We start from the raw sequence: 18,829 nt of genomic DNA on the forward strand, positions 1-18,829 counted from the left end.
ATATGTAGTTCTACTGATGCTTCTGGATTAGTCCTTATATCTTTTTCTTAATTTAGGCACTTCTAATGTGGAGTTCTCTCTGGCTTTTCCCTAATTTACCAGATTTATGTACCAGCTACCTGTCAGATGTATTGTTTGAGCAAATGAGAACATATGACATTGGGTATCACTGGGGAAGTTTGAGCTTCTGTAGCTGTAGCTCATCACTGCATCCCAGACCTACCATGTGGCTCTGTATGAACATGGATTCATTGGTATGACTCAGAATTGAGAGCTCCTCTTCTGTCAGGTGATGTTGGTTGCTCCTTCCCCTTGCTGAATCAAGATTGAATTCACAGAGTTAAAAGGTCAGTCTGGCTAGAAGGACCTCAGAAGGTCCAATAGTGCAATATCATGCTGACTTTGTAGAGGAATAAGACAACTCAGGTATTGACTAAGGCAGCTCTTATTGTTGTAGTGCAAGAGCAGACTAAGCAAAGCAGAGAAATTCCTGTGGAGAGCAACTGATAATTCTGTTTCAAAGCCAAATTAAACCATCAGCTTTTATGTCAGACTTTTACTTTCCACAAACTATAAAAAAGAGGTGATTATACCAAGTACTGTCTGAGTGTAATTTTCTCCTCTCCATGCTGGCCTGTATCTCCAGTTCACATTGTAGTAATCCATAGTTGTAAAAAATTAAACATAAATAAAGCAAAATTTGCTTTGTGTTGGTTGCTCCAGCTTTGGAATAATAATTTTGCAATTTTAGTGGCTGACTGGTATCAGAGAAGAGGAGGCAGAGAGTCTGTCATGCATCACCTCCTATGTTCCCCAGATCCTCAAATGCTTCACTGATAACCCCGTGTAGGTTCACCTTACATAAGATTGGCATGTAGATTTAGCTGTCTGTAAGCTTGGTGATATTGAATGCAGAATGGTTTGTGCTCCAAGTTTGTCTCTTTGGTTGCACATTTCTTTAGGATGGACTGTTATAAATCTGTCATTTCAGTCCCCCATGTCCTGGTGTGGTTTTTTCATTTCATACTGAACTTTGAAATCAAGTGAAGCCTATATCACTGCAATCTTCAGCTGCCAAAGTCTGACAGCCTTATCTCAAAGCAGATACATGGAGATGTTTTCCTTTGCTTATTCTGAGGTGGTTTAAGTGTCAGCCACAGTTTTCAAGTTTGATAGCTCTTTCCTTCCGTGCTGGCTTTATACACATGATCTGTTGTTCTTGGGGTGATAATGTATTCATTGCTTGTTTTTCAACTGTTTTTTGTTGTTGGCATATTGGTAGTGGTGGTTGCTGTTACTGGTGTGGGAAAATGAAGGTGTTAGCCAGAATGCACTGGAGCTGGAAGCCTCCAGAAACAGCTGTAGGATGTGAGGGAGTGGAAGCAGGATGACTTCCAGCAAGTAGGCTGCGCTTGGGCAGTCAGAGCAGCCCTGACTGGAAGAGATTGTCTCCTGTCTGGACTTGTCCTGTCTCCTTGTTGGAACTCCAAGCCACCCATCAGTTATCAGGGAGACTAATAATGATTCCAGAATGTATGAAAACAAATTTAGTTAAAACATGATCTTTAGTCCCTTAGTGTTATTAGAACACTTTAACAGTTGTCTTTTAGTTGCACCTTTGTTGTAGTCACTACTGACAGAATACTTCTAGACTGCACAAAGAATACACAGCAGACAAGTGTGAAAGTTATTATTTGGGTCCCCTTGTCAGAAATGAACAAGGACTAAAAGCATTGTTGTGTTATATTTTGAAATATTACAAGTTTGCCCCTTGCCAAGTGTGAAAGAATTCCTTGTGGATTGGGTGTTTGGAAGACAAAACATAAGAGAAGTTGTAGCTATAACTATCAGACCCTTCATACCGTGGAAAGAGGTGAAGAATTAGAAAAGACTGAAGAAGACTTGGACATCAGCAGGTATATCAGCTTGAAATACCTTTAGTGAACATGCAATTAATTTCAAGAATGCAGCAATTCAGCCAAATCAAATTCGGGAAAACAAGTGATGAGAAATGAAATAATCTTTGAGCTAGGTGCACAGGTATAGTTATTTTCTTTGAAGACTTGTGGCACAAGTCTTTCATGTAACCAATATGTGAAAATGTTCATATCTGTTATATGTAGTGCAAAGGTTAAGGGAAGGACTTGGTAACCATCATGTTGCAACCAATTCAGTAAGTGCTGAATAGAATTATAAGGTAATACTTGATGAATTTACCCAAACTGAAGCATTTGAGCAGCATGTACACTTTTTATGTTCATGTTCATATGGGAGACTCATGACAGGACCCCATAAGCTGCTTTCCTGCAGTGATCATGACTGAACAGTACAGAAAATCTCTCCAGATCTCTCCAGATCTGTACCAGTTTCTCAGTCACAAATTCTTAGCAGAGTAGAAGAGACTTCACACTCCCTCTCCAGAAGCTCAGTTTTTTGGATGTGGTGATTCCACCTCTGAGCTGACAAAGAATGCAAATCCTATTCCATCACCTCCAATAGGAGGTGGCATTCTGTCCATATGTGCAAGGAGCCATAAGTCCTTGCAAACCTCATGAATTGTGTTAGGAAGAGACAAAGAAATTTGAGAGGCAAGGGTGTGCACTGTGAAGGAGAAAAGAACCCTTGAGAAGTTTAATATATTATTCTCTGTTGGTTTTGGCAAACTGTAAAAGACTGTGACTAAATGCTGATATTGTTGAAAAATGTGTGACATGAACACACCAAAATCCAATTGCTCTCTGTCTATCATAAAACTCTGTAAAAGTGAAGAGGGGAATGATTGCATTTGTGCATGGGGTTTCTCCATTGCTCTTCACATCTCTTGACCACCTCTGAGATGTCTGAAAGAGAATGCTGGTATCAGTAGTTTGAAGTGTGTTGATGGTTCAGGGTTTACCATACAGCAGCAGGATATGTCTCAACCAGAAAATGTTTCACAGCACACCATTTTTAATGCTGTAAAATGACATATATAGATAAATAGGATTTTAGTCAGAAAAATTTAATTATGTGGACATTCAAAGGGCCAAGGTAAAACAGCAGAGACTTGACTCTGCTCCCATGAATGCTTTGGAAGTGTGGAAGGGACTTGAAATCCTTCTGGAGGGGATAGTTTGTTCAAAATTAATTAAATACAGGTAAATGCTGTAAGGGCACTGTGAGGGCCAGCTGCTCCCAGCTGCTGTGTGGGCCACTGGGAGCATGGGAGCCACCCCAGGGCAGCTGGATGGGTTCTGGCAGCTGGGGCCTGTCCCACTGCCCTAGCTGGATGTTATGTCAATGTTATATTTTTCTAATTCATTCAGAAAAATTAACTCATGATTTTATGATGCTGTTCCTACCACCATTTTTACTGCAGGCTCTTTGTATCAGATTTAGCAATTGTGTGGCTGCAGAGTGAGTCAGTTCAGCAAACTGCTCCAAAAGAGAGTGCATCACCCCCTAGAATCAACAGCTAAATTCTGTGTCACCTCTCTGAACCAATTCACCTTCCTGGTGCACAGCTGATGGCGCTGATGCAGAGAAAGAAAGGAAACATTCAGATGTCTTGGAAACACTGACTTGATTTTAATGGTTCCCTAAGGATATTTCTAATACCAAATGACACTTTAAAAGCGTGTTTCTAACACTGTTTGAAACTAAGCTAAAATTGAGGCTGCCATTGGCTGCTCTTCTTTCTTTCTGGCTCTGCTTCTGTCCCATCCTTTTGTCCTCCCATCTTTATGCTCATTTTGGAATGAGGCAGGGAGATGAACCATCTGGAAACTGCCTTTCACAAGGTTGGTCTTCAGCTGGTTTAACTCCCCATCCCAGCAGCATGACATGTGGCACTGCTATGCAAAGATCAGGGCAGGAGTGTGTGAATTAATGCATGAGCAAGAGGGAAGCAGCTCTGGTTTTGACAATGCAAACTGTCCCAGATCAAACACTGTGAAAGGCGGTGCCTGAGCCACAGGTGTCAAGTGGTGAGATATTCCTGGAGCTACACATCTTCTTCATAGTTTTGGTCACTCATATGCCACACACACAACTATTCTGGATGAATGCATGAATCAGTAATTCCCCGAGTTTGTTCTATACTGCCTAGTTTTAGTTTGCTTTCTTGTGCACTGCACACCCTGGGAATTCCAGGGACACGCGGGATCTAACAGCCAGTGGTCCACAGCTGGTAATTAGCACCATTTAGCAGCTGCTGAGCAGGAGAGTAGTCTGTTATCCTTGAAGATCTCCAATACAAATCCTAATGAGTTGCTTACAAGGCTTCTAAGCCAGCTGGCATAAACTTGCTCTGCATGTTGTGGGAGTTAAAGAGGGACTGACTTTTGCTTCATAAGGAACATAAGTCAGCAGTAATCTGATTTATGCCAATTAAGTAGCGTTGGCATAGGACCAACATAAATGTTGGTGAAACAGGGGGGGTGTACAGTCTGTTCAGATGAAAATCTGTATTGTATGCAAATTCTGTAACCATTACAACTAAGGAAAAGCATGGGTATGACAATGGTTTTCAAATTAAGGTACTGACCCCAGAATGAGTTGTTTTGCTGATGTGTGTTTTAGCATTTAAGACTATAGAATTGGAAACTTGCAAATTCTGAAATAAATTTAACTTTTTAGTGAAATGCTGTAAGATCTGGGGTTTTTACTCAGTTCTACAAACATTTGAATGTACAAGCAGGTGTTTCTGTAGCTGAAAAGTTGGCCTAAAAATTATACCAGTAATTTAAAGAGCTTTAAAACATATCTCTAAGGTGAACCTAGTGGATTGTGAGTATTTGCAATACTTGACTGTAGCCTGATGATAAAGTTCCTAATGGTTTTAGTCACGTTTGTCAGGAACTCCAGGAGAACCTGTACATGGGAGAGATAAAATATGTGTAAAAAATGAAATACATGACCTAAACGCTAAAATATTTAATTCCTTTTTTTTTCCCATAACCTTGAAATATATAAATCTCAGTAACTAGCTGGAAGTGAAAGTTTGAAGAAAAGGTTTAAGTTTACTATATGGTCAGCTGCTTTTCCTTAAGGTTAATTTTAGACTGTTCAACTTCCAGTAAACAAAGCTTTGTTTTATTGTAATTTTATCCCACTAACAGACATTCTGGATTCAGTCAGGTCTGTGCTACCAGCTTTTGTTGACATAGATATTTAGTCCTCAGAAATAGCTGTCCTGGCAAAACCATGGCTGTGTTATTAGCTGTGATGATAGACCCAGCATTTTTCACTAAGCATGTGCTGTTTTGTAAGGTGGTGTTGAATGATTCTAGCAACACCTCTGTTATACACACAGGTTGTAGGTGCAGTGAGATAAAATCACAGTTTTGTGAGCAATTAAGACCTTACCAGACAGTTCTCTGCCTCTGGCCTGGCCAAAGCTCTAAATTGAGGTAAAATCACGGGTCACCACGATTGCTTTTTGATCCAGGGTATGCCCCTTGCAGCAATGTCTATGGGACACAGAACTGAATGGCTAATTCCAGTCTTCTCAAAATTACCGATTTATACCACTGCTCTGCCTTTCACATCACAACTTAACTGTAGCATGTTACATTCGACTGCTGCCCATTGCCACTTTTTGTGTAAAGAGATAGGTTCGTTTGTCAATGCTTGAGCATTTTAAGAGGCACATCCTAGGGTTTTTCAAGCCATTGGGTTTGTGGACTTACTGTTTTCCAGTGAAGACACAGACTGCACCCTTCTTAATGTACACAGAAATGAAAGAGGGGGAATTTTCCTGAAGGAAAAGTTTTAAATGTAGCAGATCTTGAATAAATGTAGTCCCTAACTCATGAATTAATCTGGCTGTGTCTACAATGATAGAAATGTCTGTCCCATGAGAGAACTGTGACTGTCCTCATGGATCTCACTGGAGTTTGTTTTAGTGAGCGTGCGGCTCAGAGACATAACCATTATTTTCCACATGTTTTTCGAGCTCAAGATACCTGAGGTAAAGAGAGGGCTGTGCCCTCCATTTTGTGAGAGACAACTGCTCACTTTGAAAATTTAAAAAGGTTCATTAAACCTCGACAGAAATACAGCAAAGGACTACATAAGGAAAAAGCTGCAGCACCCAGAACTGCCCGTGTGCACACCACATGGCTGGTTCTTCTTCAAGATGGATGCTCAGTATTTATACCCTGGGGGGGTTGCATCAGCCAGCCCTAGCCCGTCCCAAAATCTGTCAGTCAGCTCTTCTTTGCCATTTATCAGGGGAGACTGCTTTCTTGTAGCTTGATTGGAAATCAGGTGTTGCCACACCACACCCCCTAAGCACCAACCTTTTCCATTCCCCACTGCCCCATGCAAGGGACACATGTGCAGCCTTCTTTTACCTGTCCTGGACAGCCCAGGCTGTCTGATGGTCACCATACAGGGGGGAGAAGGGGACTGTGGGGAGAACAGAGGACATCTAAACTGCAATAACATAACTATACATCACTAAAGCTTTTCTTAATATCTACACAATAGTCATCCCTTAATTGCAAGAGCCAATCATTTCATTATCCATCTGTAACAACCTCCAGCATGTGCACAGCAGGAAGCTGTCAGGGCTGGAGAGTGCCTGGACATGGACACACCACAGTTGATGGCACAAGGCATGGTGGGAAAGTGGCGCGAGACTGGGCGCAAAAACGGCACTTGTCACATGCTTACCTGTGCTGCTGGAAGTTCGCTCCCACACTGAGTGATCAAGCCCCTCAGCTGCTCCCAAGGCTGAGGTCTGACTGATTTCTCCACAAAGAGAGTGTGGAAAAGAATACCATGTATTTTGATCTTCCAGCATTAAAGCTGGGAGAGAGGCTGAGGAAGGCTGTACGACTACCTGGGTCAGTCTGTTTCCGTGGTGACTTGTTTCTTTTAAAAGTAATGTTGTGTCCAATGGAGCACAGAAATCAGCCTGACATTTCACATCATGCTTTTAGTTTCAGAAGAGAATCAATGAGCCATTTGCTTTGGGGTCATGGTATTATGATTCTTGGCTACCTGAAAAAAAACTTTATAAACTATGGGAACTCTGACATGGAAGATGGAAATGTCAGCCCAGTCCTTAGCAGTGGGCATTATAGCTTGGATATGCAAGGCTAGTACTCTCAAATTCAACCAGTATGGAAAGAGTAATTTCCCTCTCTTCATTTCTGAAGTCTGTGAATGGCACACTTATCTGTCCAAATGTGCATATTTTGTTTATGGTTTGCTGCCTTTAATCTCTGTGCGGCAAAGATGGGAATTTATTTCCAAGACTTTCCTAAAAATGAGGAGATCTGAGCAAGTCTGACAGATGTTGCCAATGAACTCTGGAAATATTTCATGTAAAAACCAGTAGGATTCAAATCAGTTGTTTGCAAAGCTCATTAAGGACATGACTGCTCTGAATAAACACTGTCAACTGATGAGCTTGCCCTGAAGGAAAGCCTGATACATTGCACTAGTGATAGTTATAGCAAATGTCTTTGTTAGGTAAACAAGACACCTTAAAAGAATTATTAAATTACCAAAATTGGTACTTGCATTTAAAAATTTTATTTTTTAACTACTCATAGCTAAGGCATGAGGTAAATATTTTTTCTACTACATTAACCAAACATTTATGACATCTTGCATTATTTCATTTGGTGCTATGATTAAGAAATTACCAGAGACTAGCATTCATCTGTTCTCACATGTAGCTGAATTGTGTAGCAGGTTTCTCATAACCACCTTTGGTACAAGCTCAAAAGTATAGAGTGACTGCTGAGGAATGAGAAAAGAGAACTAAAGAAGTATGAATGTGGAGAGGATTCTAAGTGATTAATTTGTACAGAGTTTAAGAGACCAGCTGTGGACCAAATATCTGACTGAAATATCTGACTGAAATAATGACTCTTAAATGGTGGAAGTGGAAGGAGTGGAAGGATGCTATTACACATCTTTCAGTATCACTTCTGTTGTGATTCAATTCCTGGTCAGTTTATGCCCAAACTTCTCTCAGCTGTTGGTGGAAAGTGGTGGCTGCACCATTCTCCCTATTCACACCCGTTACCCAGTGCCATGTTCCCTGATCCTTGGTCTAGTTGAGACACTGATCTTTGCTGTGGGCCAAGTGACAAAAACGTGCAACCTGGGGTAGGAGGAGAATGTGACGGTCCATTCCAGAATCAGCAGCATTTTAGCTCTGCTTCTGCAGCAGTAAGTCATGTTTATGCACATCATGAACAAGTAAAGCCTTCCAGCTGGAGTTATTCCTACAAAACTAAAGATAACAAAAATAGATGTTAACAGAAACAAGGTCTACACTTGGTGGCTGCTATTCCCTTGAGGAACAGTTCATAGGAACATAAACTGGTATTCTATATACAGTACAGCAGATAACCAAATTTTGGGTTTTACATTTGTTAGGTGCCTTTATTTTTGATTGTTCTGTTACTACTAAAACTGAGTTTGCTGTGAATGCAACATTGCCCAGTGCCTAAGTTTGTGTTGCCATCAGTAGCAGATCCCTGGTGAGATACTGATAGCTCTGGGCCCTCTGAATTTACCTTTCAGGCTCTGAAATACTGATCTGTGACTTCAGATCAGTGTTCCTTTTGTCTGCAGCCAACATAAAGTCACAGATAGCTCTTTATGGCAGCATAGCTGGATTATAACCACAGTGCAGTGTAAATGCTAGCTGCTACCATGTATATCAAAATCCTTAATGCATTATGCACCACAGTTACAAAAAAGCTAAACAAAACTATGTTAGGTAATTGTCACCTTGTCATTAGCAAGTTGCTATAACAACTAAAAGCTCAAAGCAAGCCAAGCCCAGAAAAAGTAAAGCCTTACAGCCCTAATTCCACAGGCAAAGTTAGTACAAGACCTGTGTAGTACAGCACAGCAGTAAGGCACAGCAGTAATTACTGTACTGCATTGTAAGGCTATATTATAAGTCATAATCTAGTCAATAAAATCAATGGAAAGTTAAAAGGTATTCAGCTCTCTGGAATAATTTTGTGAAAATTACAACATCAAGGATACATAAAAAAGCTCCATTGATTATAACCTTTTTTTTTTTCTGATGAGACTTCAATGCATCCAATGCTTTTAAAACACCTTTATTAGATATGAAATTAGGTATGAAATTCTCTTCCAAGTTGTAAATAATTTTATGTCTCAATTCTAAAAGATATCAACAAATGGATAGACCTGTTTTTACAGACATAGGAAGGGCTTCAGAGTTTGCTGAAAGTTTTTCACTCTGGGGTTGATTTTTTTCCAGGTAAATGTCAGCTTCCTGCTTTTAAGCCAGTTTTTAGTCTCATCTATTCTGTAAACTTTCCTTACATGACAGATCACAAGTAAAACAAGTTTTAAAAGAAAGTCTTGTGGAAGCTTCCTTAAAATTGCAATAATTAAGAGATATTTTGCATTTCTTGAATAGAGCTTTGTATTACTTTCTGTCCTCATTAGGGCATTCAATCCCAAACTACTAGCAGTAGCTAGTATATTTACTATCTAACTACTTCTATGTAGTAGTTCTATCAAAAGGACAATATGAACAAGTCTTAAGTAAATGATCTAAGTGAGTTGTCTAGTAGGAAGGGGGATTTGTTTCTGTGATCTGCTTTTTTTGATTTTCTTTTTTAAATTGTGTTTTGCAAAGGGGATAAATTCAAGGAAATATTTTCTTTCTTTTTTTTTTTTTAACTTATTTTGAAATACAGAGGCATGAAGCACATAGATTCAGGACATAGACTTTTGCCCAGTTGAGAGTTTGCATATCTTGCCCTGCTAGTCTGTGTGATGGGAATTTCCTGAAGAACTGATCAAGCTGTGCAATAATGAGGAAAAAGACACCAGACCCAAAAGAAAGAAAAAAAGTTACTGATCTTTTATCCACATTCTCTGATGTTCTTGTATGGGACTCAGTAATTTGTTTATGGTCACAATTATTTAATATTCTACTTGAAGATTGGAGTTAACATATTAAGTCTTTATACTGTAATCCTGGTCTACATTTCTGCTGGTAGAAAAAAATCAAGGCAAACCAATTAATTCTATAGGATTTCAAACTCAGATCTAGAAATGGTCTGATGTTCTTTTGGTTTCACCTGCAAGGAGTTGCAAAATGGATCTGGAAAGGCATATACTTCTTATAGAGAAGCTATGTTCTGCATAGCTTCTCTATAAGAACCAAGTCTTTGGGGTTGGTGGGGAGGAAGATGTCAAAAAAATTGCCCATATTTTTTATACCTGAGTAGATAGAGTTTCTTTTTGTGTCTTGGTTACTATTTTAAGCTCCAGATGAAGTTCTTGTGTAATACTGTTAGAAATGCAGTTTCCCAACCCACTGACCTTTCCATGTGTCCTCCTTCTGCCAAAAGAGGGAAGACTTCATCCTCTGTCTTTGCATAGAAGGACCTATCCTAAAGCCTCTTTTGATGATCCCAAGGCTCAAAATGATGGAGTTCATCTCAGTGACCCAACAAGAAATTCCACATTTGATTTTTGCTGGTGTTATTTAGCCAGAGGTAAAGGTGTGTAAGTCCCTTAGTGAATGGGGGAAGGGAACAGACTCCCCTGGTTAACACTTTACCTGTCTTATCCCATCTTGCAGAAACACAGACTGAGAATGCTGTTTCATATCAGTCCTAGTCAATATAAGACTTCTGCCACCAACACACAGTGTGCTTGCTCTGCCACCACATGATGTGTGTATTTTTTTTCCCTAAAAATCAGGGAATGGAGGAAAGGGAACACTTTGGACTGTTAATTTCTTCAGGTGAAATCCTGATGGGATTGGGAGAATGAAACTCTTTTCAGAGCCCACGAAATATTCTGTGATATGGAAATAATATTTTCTGCCCTACTAAAGAAATGGCATAACATGGGAATATTGGAAATATTAACCCTTGAGGAAGATGTAGTTTCATGCCTTTTTAAGGAAGGAGGATTTATAAGTCTTTACTCACTTTAAACCTGAGGTAGAGAGAGCATCTCCAAATTTGGTTAGAAATTTAGGTATTAAAAAAAGAAAGGCTCTTAGTTCTGAACCTCTATTTTTAATGGTCTCTCTGGATGAGAACAAGTGTGTGCTTCAGTATGAGATTTGTGGATCTGAGAGAGCAGAAAGGAATGGTTCACTTTTTATTGTTCATCCGCTTTAAATGTACAGTGAAAATGGAGTTTTCCATTTCATTGTATGTATCCTTAGGAGGAAGAAAACAGATACAGAAAATGTATAGAGAGGAAAGAGGTAGTGATCATGAGACCATTGACTGAGTCACAGAAGAGCCTTGAGACAAGTCTCTGTCCTTCCTGTAGGACAGACATCTCAGTGGAACCCATTCATGGCTTAAAGTGTCTTTGCAGTTGTTTGCACAAGTCCATCCCAGATCTTAACTAAGAATTAAGCTCATGATTTCCAGATAATGAAGACAGAACCACCTGTGCTCCTACTCAGGAAATAATATTGGTGGCTATTCTCAAGGAGAGAGGCCTTTTAAAAGGTTTTTTCCTGACAGTTTGATGAAGACAGGGTTGCAGTGCTGCTGTGCAGTCCCCAGGTACTGCCAGGCATCGGTGCTGCACAGGTCTGCTCAAGGAATGAGCACTGTGAGTTGGTCAGTGCTTTGATTCAGACTGAAAAGCTTATAAAGGCAATAAAGACCATGGGGAAAAGTGCTGAATTTTCATACTTGAGTGGGCACCATTGAGAGGGGCTGTGGGTTTGCTTGCACCTATAAGCCTGTTTTAATTTCAAAGGGGTTTGATACATGTAACTGGGAGTATAGTGTGGCTCCAAATATAGTTTTAAAGATTATGCTGCATCAGTGATCTGACAATGCACTGGAAAGGTTAAACTGAGTGCAGATCATTTAGCTTTGGTACAATGATTAATTTCAAGTGATGCCAGTTATGAATACTAGTTTCAAGTATTTACTGAAAAAACCAATATATCGCATGGGATCTTTAAAAAGTAAAATAAAATCAGTTAACTGTGATTTTGCTTCCAAATAAACTAAGGTGATTGTGACCTTGACATGGCTCTTTCCTCCAGCCCTCCCCTCCCCTCTCATATGTACAAAACTGACATGCTCATCTGTACACTTGAAAAGTCCTTGATACTGTTGATATTTACTGTTCATTATCAAAGGTCTTTTGCTTTACAGGCTTAGCTGTTAAAACAGGTGAGATGGCAAATGCTGACGTGATAGTTTTGCAGTTACATAAGAGATTTGAATGTATTATTAAATCCCCTGATGAACATGATTAAGAATCAGCCTATTAAGAGTTCAGAATTAAGTGTACTGCTATTATATTAGGTATATTGACTCTTGTTCCTCTTTTCTTTGACATTTCAGTGCTACGGCTGTTGAAGGATGGTGCTGACCCTCATATGCTCCTTTCCTCAGGAGGCTCCTTGCTCCATCTGGTAAGAGTGATTGAAGATTATTGTTAGTGACTGTGGATAAACAAGGTGGGAAAGTGAGTAGCAGATTTGGCATATTAACAAAAAAGAAAGGATTCGCAGTTTTTTAATCTGCACCGAGCTCCGCTATGGCTGTGATTGCATCCAGCTATTCATTTTAAATAAATAGTCATTTTCAAATTGCTTACAAAGGAATGGATCATGTCATAGTGGTAGAGTGGTAGCTAAGAAAGGAGAAGGAAGCGTTTTATTTATAAATTATCTGTGCAGCAAGACAGAGCAAAGGAAAAACTGCTTGATTCCAAATACTAAATTAAATGGTTCAAAGATTCACAGGTCCTGTATGAAAAAAACCCCATGATTTAGCATTTTTACTTTTTTTTTTTGTGCTACTTTCTTGCACCAGTTTATTACATGTGGATATTTAACACATTATCTGCATTCAGTTTATCATTGTTTGCATAGCAATTCAGATTAAGTAACAAGAAGATAAAAGAAAAACAATTTGTATATAATAATGAAGGTAAAAAAAAGAAGTGAGGACATGACGGGCAGACAGAAAATACCATAGGAGTAGAATTTTGGCATTGCTGAAGCCAGTAGCAAAACTCATAAATAATTCCTACATCCTATGATCCTGGTCTGTGATTCTTCAGTTGCAGATATGCTGTCTGTGAAACTATTTTAAGACATTTGGATCCAACTTCGTTGCACACTGTGGCTCAAAGAATTGCAGCTGAGCAAAGCAACAAAAAGTCTGCTGGTGTTTCATTTTAGAACAGCTGGATTATGTTTCTCATAGTATGTGTACAAAATACAGTAATTCATTGATGAGAAAGAGCCCCTGTAATATTACTGGACTCCAACACACCTGTGGCCATTCTCTTGCAAGATACAGCATTTCCATTATGTAATTAATCTAAGTTTTCCATCCTCCATGGCCATGCTATTTAACCAAGGACTTTAGGAAATAGAGGCCAAAGTAAAGGGAAAGTGCAGTAGTGATTTGGAAGAGAGAAAATTTTAATTCTCTTTTCTCTTCTCTGCCTATTTGTCTGCTGTAAAAATGTTCACCAGTCTTCAAAAATGAAGTTCAAAGGAAATGTTATTTTTGGGATTCCCAAAACAGAGGCATTCCTAATCTTACCCCATGCCAAAAGCCCTTGGAGACAATCTTTTTTATTGAGTGTGGATGATTTGATATTTAAAATGCCAGGCATTTTAAAATTAAAGAAAGAAAAATTCATCTTCAGGGATTTTAAGTTGCTTTATCTGGTTTAGCTGATGCACAGTTTTTAACTGCAGATGAAATCTGCAACTGAACTGTGCCATTTTAGGTTTCTTGATCTGCATCACGCCCCAATTCACTGTCACAATCATTATCTCTCAACTGGTGCCTGCTGCTTCACAGGCACACATATGCTTCCAAAGGAAGGAAAGCTTTTTGCAGTAAGAAATTTGCAGTAGAGAGCCATGTGTAACCTAGTGCCTCAGTTTAGTCAGTTACTTGTAAGCACTCATAATTCATTTACAGGAAAGCGTTCATCCTACTGGAGATAGAGGCAAACCTGAATTCAGTGAAATTTGGATTTGACCCTGATTTGGCAGCAGTACAGACAGGAGAGGAAAATCATGATACAGGAAAACAAGATAAGCCAAATTTATTTTCAAGCAAAAATTGAAACTAGTAATTTAACATGCACCTGTGTTATATTCTTAAAACCCACTCAGATCCATTCTAAATGTTAGTTTTACAGCTATGAAGCTGCTTGGTCCAAAAGGGAGCTTAGTGTTTATTCTTTACACTTGTAGGCTGAATGTTTTTGTGTCAGAATGAATGGAAAATCTTGACATTCTTCTTAAAATCTGATTCATTATATAATTCCATTTTCCTTTTTTCATATCTGTTAACTTCCAAAATGTGATATAATTCTAAAAAAAACCCACCAAATGTGACACTTGATAAGGATTCTGGTTTTATCTCTGTAGAGAGTGTCCCAATATGGTTGAATCTAGTCAAGCTTTGGGAACTTCAGAAGTATTCACTGAACTCTCTTTAGGTTCCATGAGAGGAGAAGTACAATAAAAAGTCAGTAGGTGCCTGAGCTGCTGGTGCAGTACAAAGAGCATGTTGTCAGGTCAATTCACACATACAATCACCCACTCCCACCCTTATAACAAAGTTTGTGTGTCACAGTTTTATTCTGGAACCTTAACTGAGCTTGTGCAATTATTTCACAAAATCTATTAGGCAAGAATCAAGGAGCAGCAACAAATCTAAGCTGCAACTAATCACCAAAGGCTCTATGTCTATTATTAATACACAAAATGCAATTTAAGTTGTACTGATACAATGAATGATATCAATGCAACAAAACAAAACTGTTTCTAGAGCTGCCAGATAAGTTACACGAGCTAAAAGAAATACCTCAGATTTAATTTCTGTTCTATAACTTAATGGTCAGTGTATTTGGAGATCATTTAGGATGGGACTGCTTTTTTATCCTCATAGAATTTAATATTAATCTTCTGGGTTTTCTATATTTATGATTGCAGTGGTACATGCAGCTGCTGCATTCTGCTGAAGATCTCAGCTATATCTTGACTTCACAGTCAAATCCAGTTACACTTTTCCTTCTTCTGCCCTTCATTTTGTATCCTGGCTTCCCTGCCAGAATAAAAATAGTCCCCCCATAACTTGTCCCCCATGAGGAAGGAGATAGGTTCCCTCTCTAAAGAGTTAGTGAGATTGTGTTTGAGGCCAGAGTTGGATCTTAACTTGAGGGGCCCTGATTACTTTTAAAGGTATTATCCATTACCTTATGCATAAAAAGTCATAGATGTGACAAAGGAGTAAGGTCAACACAATGTCTAGGCCATTTTCTTCTTCTCTACCAAAATTGTGACCGTGACCAAGGCATAGAAACGTGCACACATGCATGCAAATATACACACATGTGGATCCCTCCACCCCACAACTCTCAGTGTGCAGAGTACCTGGCAGAGAGACTCGAACAGGAACCAGTATAGTTAGTGGATTGGAAATAGAAATGGGGGATGAAGAGGGGTGAATTATTACCTGAACTGCATAAAAGGCAGAAATTCATGTATGCGTGGGGATATGAATGTGTGGGTGTACAGATACTTACATACCACTACTCATGATCCTGCACAGATTCCTGTGCACTGATTTGGAATGGGAGTGTTGAACCAGAAAAAAAGCCTCATATTTATAGTAGATTCAGCAGATTTCATAAGGAAATAGGGGATTCTGTGAGTCATGCACATGGAGCTAGAAATCTCGACACAGTTATTTCTATAGATTCCTCAGCTGTTGTCCCTACAAACACAGCAGCTTAACTACAATGTGTCATCTGCCCAATTTAAATTGTATGTAGTAAATGTAGTTGTACACTGAGGAAAACACCATCCCTAATCTGCTCTTTTTTCTTCCAGTGTGCTCGCTATGATAATGCATTTGCTGCAGAAATTCTAATTGACAGAGGAGTAAATGTAAATCATCAAGATGAGGATTTTTGGACATCAATGCATGTAGCCTGTGCCTGTGATAATCCTGATATTGTCCTGCTACTGCTACTAGTAAGTAAAGCAATGCACTGTGTGCTTGAAAAGGAGACAGAATGGAGCCACCCTAAGGTCTTAAACCGCTGTATGAATGCAACATATTGCTACTAATCACATCAGTGGAAACATGTACAGTGCTTGGTTTTTCTTGACATCGCTTTGGTGCTCAGGATTTTTAGAAGGCATTTTTAGGACTTCAATGAGAATAAATTGCAAACATCAATGTCAAGTATCTCCTATTTCTCCCCTGTGGTCCAGAGCTTATATCTCTGATAAGTACTCAGTCCCAAATGGAATATTCATTTTCTCCTTGTCACTTTCTGTTAAGAGTTGAGTTTTCAGAAAATCTTATCAAAAGCTTCCTCTGAACAGCAAGCATTGGCTAACTTACATTCAGTATTCATAAAAAGTGTTTGTAGGCATGGTCAAAATGAGACAAATTTAATATTTATATAAACAACTCTGACTTTTTAATGCTGAGTTTGCACAATGTAGTAATAGATATGGCATTCAGCCTTTTAGAGAGCAGTAGTGTGCCAAGTGGCCAAGAAGGCTAATGGCATCCTGGCCTGTATCAGCAGTAGTGTGGCCAGCAGGAGCAGGGCAGGGATTGTCCTCCTGTTCTCAGCACTGGTGAAGCCACACTTCAAATCCCGTGTTCAGTTTTGGGCCCCTCACTACAAGGAAGACACTGAGGGGCTGGAGTGGATCCAGGGAAGAGTAATGAAGCTGGAGCACAAGTCCTATGAGGAGCAGCTGAGGGAGTTGGGGTTGTTTAGGATAGAGAAGAAAAGGCCCAGAGAAAACCTGAAAGAAGGTTGTAGCAAGGTGGGGGTTGGCCCTTCCTGCCAGGTAGCAAGCAGCAGGAGAAGGAGAAATGGCCTCAAGCTGCACCAGGGGAAGCTTAGATTGAATATTTGGAAAAACTTTCTGTGCTGAAAGAGTAGTCAAGAATAGGCTGCCCATAGAAGTGGCAGAGTCAACACCCCTGGAAGTATTCAAAGGTTGTGTAGATGTGACAGATATGGACATGGTTTAGTGGTGGGCTTGGCAGTGCTGAGTTAGTGGCTGGACTCGATGATCTTACATGTCCTTTCCACCCTAAATTATTCTTTGGTTCTGTTTTATGCTTCCTTTCCTAGGACCAAAAGCTCTAGTTTTATGCAATAGTACTAATGCAGCTCTTTCTTTCAGTTCATGTGATCTTGCTCTTTAAAACAGCATTGCAGAAACAGTTCACAGTATGACTTAAAGTTTTTGAGTCTTTTTTATATAATTTTAAATTGTTTATGTTTTAAATAGGTCATTGCAAGGTCAGAGTTTCTTGTCATGCTTATAATTGTATTTCAATGTTACATCTAAGAGGAAGGGAGATATATTTTTGGACTGTATACTTGATAATACATTTCCTGAATTCTCTTTAGGAGATTGTTTAGCCCATCCCCTCCGCTCAGACAAGAGCTAGGCACACCAGCTTGCCCAGGATCAAATCTTCAAGGATGGAAAGTCCACAAACTTACTGGGCAACCTGTACATTAAAAAAAAAAAAACAAACCAAAACAACAACAACAAAAAAGACCAGATACATCTGGTTTTAAATATTGTCATTACTCCTTTCAAATAAAGGATAAAACTTCCAGGTCATGCTTTATGTCTTGTATTACCTCATTCTGTCCAGTGTAAATACCTCTGAAGCCTGTGTATCCTTTGTATTCTGCATGTACTACTAGAGTAAAAGACAAATTAGAATAGAGCAGTTTATTTATAAAAAACTCTTGTACTGTGGGAAACTCTTGTAATGGGGGGAATTTTAAGAAATTCTGAATACAGTGCTGTTGTCTTTAATAGGAACAGTTTAGGTTATAGAGGGCATTTGTAAAATTTTCCTTGACCATTTTTTCATGAAGCTCAATCTAATTAATCTTCAAGTGTTCTTATACAGGGTTGTATCCAAAATAATTTTCCTGTGCCTATCACTTGAATGTTTTTTGACTTGGTCCCTGTTTTTCACAAGTTGCCTCCATCTGAAGGTTCTGACTTTTTTCTCATAACTTGGTTACCTAGTACATTAAAATTTCAATAGGCAGGGGTATGCATGTGGATTTTTGCAGATAAAGTTTGAATTGTCCATATTATTTGCAATAACTACTGGTAAATCTGCCCACATTTAGGTGGGCAGCACTTTTAAAGGCAGAGTTTCCTTGACTAGATAAATAATATCTTTATACTCTCCCTTCAAAGTCAAAATTAAGATTTTGAAATTTTGAGATTTAAAGATTTTCAAAGAGATAGCAGAGGAAGGAAATATTCTTAGGAAAACAGTAGGCTTCAAACCATCACATTAATGTCCTCTTTGATAACATTTGACAATGTGAAGATGAAAATTGAGGTTGGAGAGACTTATTTTTCACAATTCTGAATTGCCTTTGCGTGAGCAATTCATATTAGAAATTACTTTGCCTTGAGGTTAGTGTTTCATGGACCATGTCTAATGTGTAGCATGAACCTCGATAATGCCAATAAGAGCTACAGTCAGCTTCTATTATACCACAGTTTTTCACTGGAAGAAAAACTAATGCTTCTTGTAACCTCAGGAATTACTTTTAAATAAATATTTCTTCTGGACTGAATTTATAGCCCAGATAACACCATATTTTCTCTTTTAAAGATGTGACTTAAAATGTAACAGCATGATTCTTTAATTGTACAATTCAGATTTCTGGAAAACTGTCACAGAAGCCAGTGGAGATTTCCTCATTAAGGACTTAAAACATTTCTTGAGGGAGAAGTAAGGAAAAAAAAAAGTTTATGTAGATCCCAGAAAGCTATCAATGAAGATTTGCTTAAGCA

The 18,829-nt window shown here is 39.0% G+C and overlaps 1 protein-coding gene across 1 annotated transcript in view; it reads left to right on the top strand.

Moving 5' to 3' along the window:
• The window catches only part of MYO16 (myosin XVI), a gene marked incomplete at both ends in the record, with an annotated part of 272,441 nt that overhangs the window by 33,565 nt on the left and 220,047 nt on the right, over window positions 1-18,829 (top strand). Inside the window, 2 exon segments of the mRNA XM_084226992.1 lie at window positions 12,327-12,397; window positions 15,851-15,994. Coding sequence (XP_084083118.1) covers window positions 12,327-12,397; window positions 15,851-15,994 — 215 coding nt within the window.

This window comes from Fringilla coelebs, assembly GCF_963513975.1.
Source record: "Fringilla coelebs genome assembly, chromosome: 2".
Lineage (NCBI taxonomy): Eukaryota > Metazoa > Chordata > Aves > Passeriformes > Fringillidae > Fringilla > Fringilla coelebs.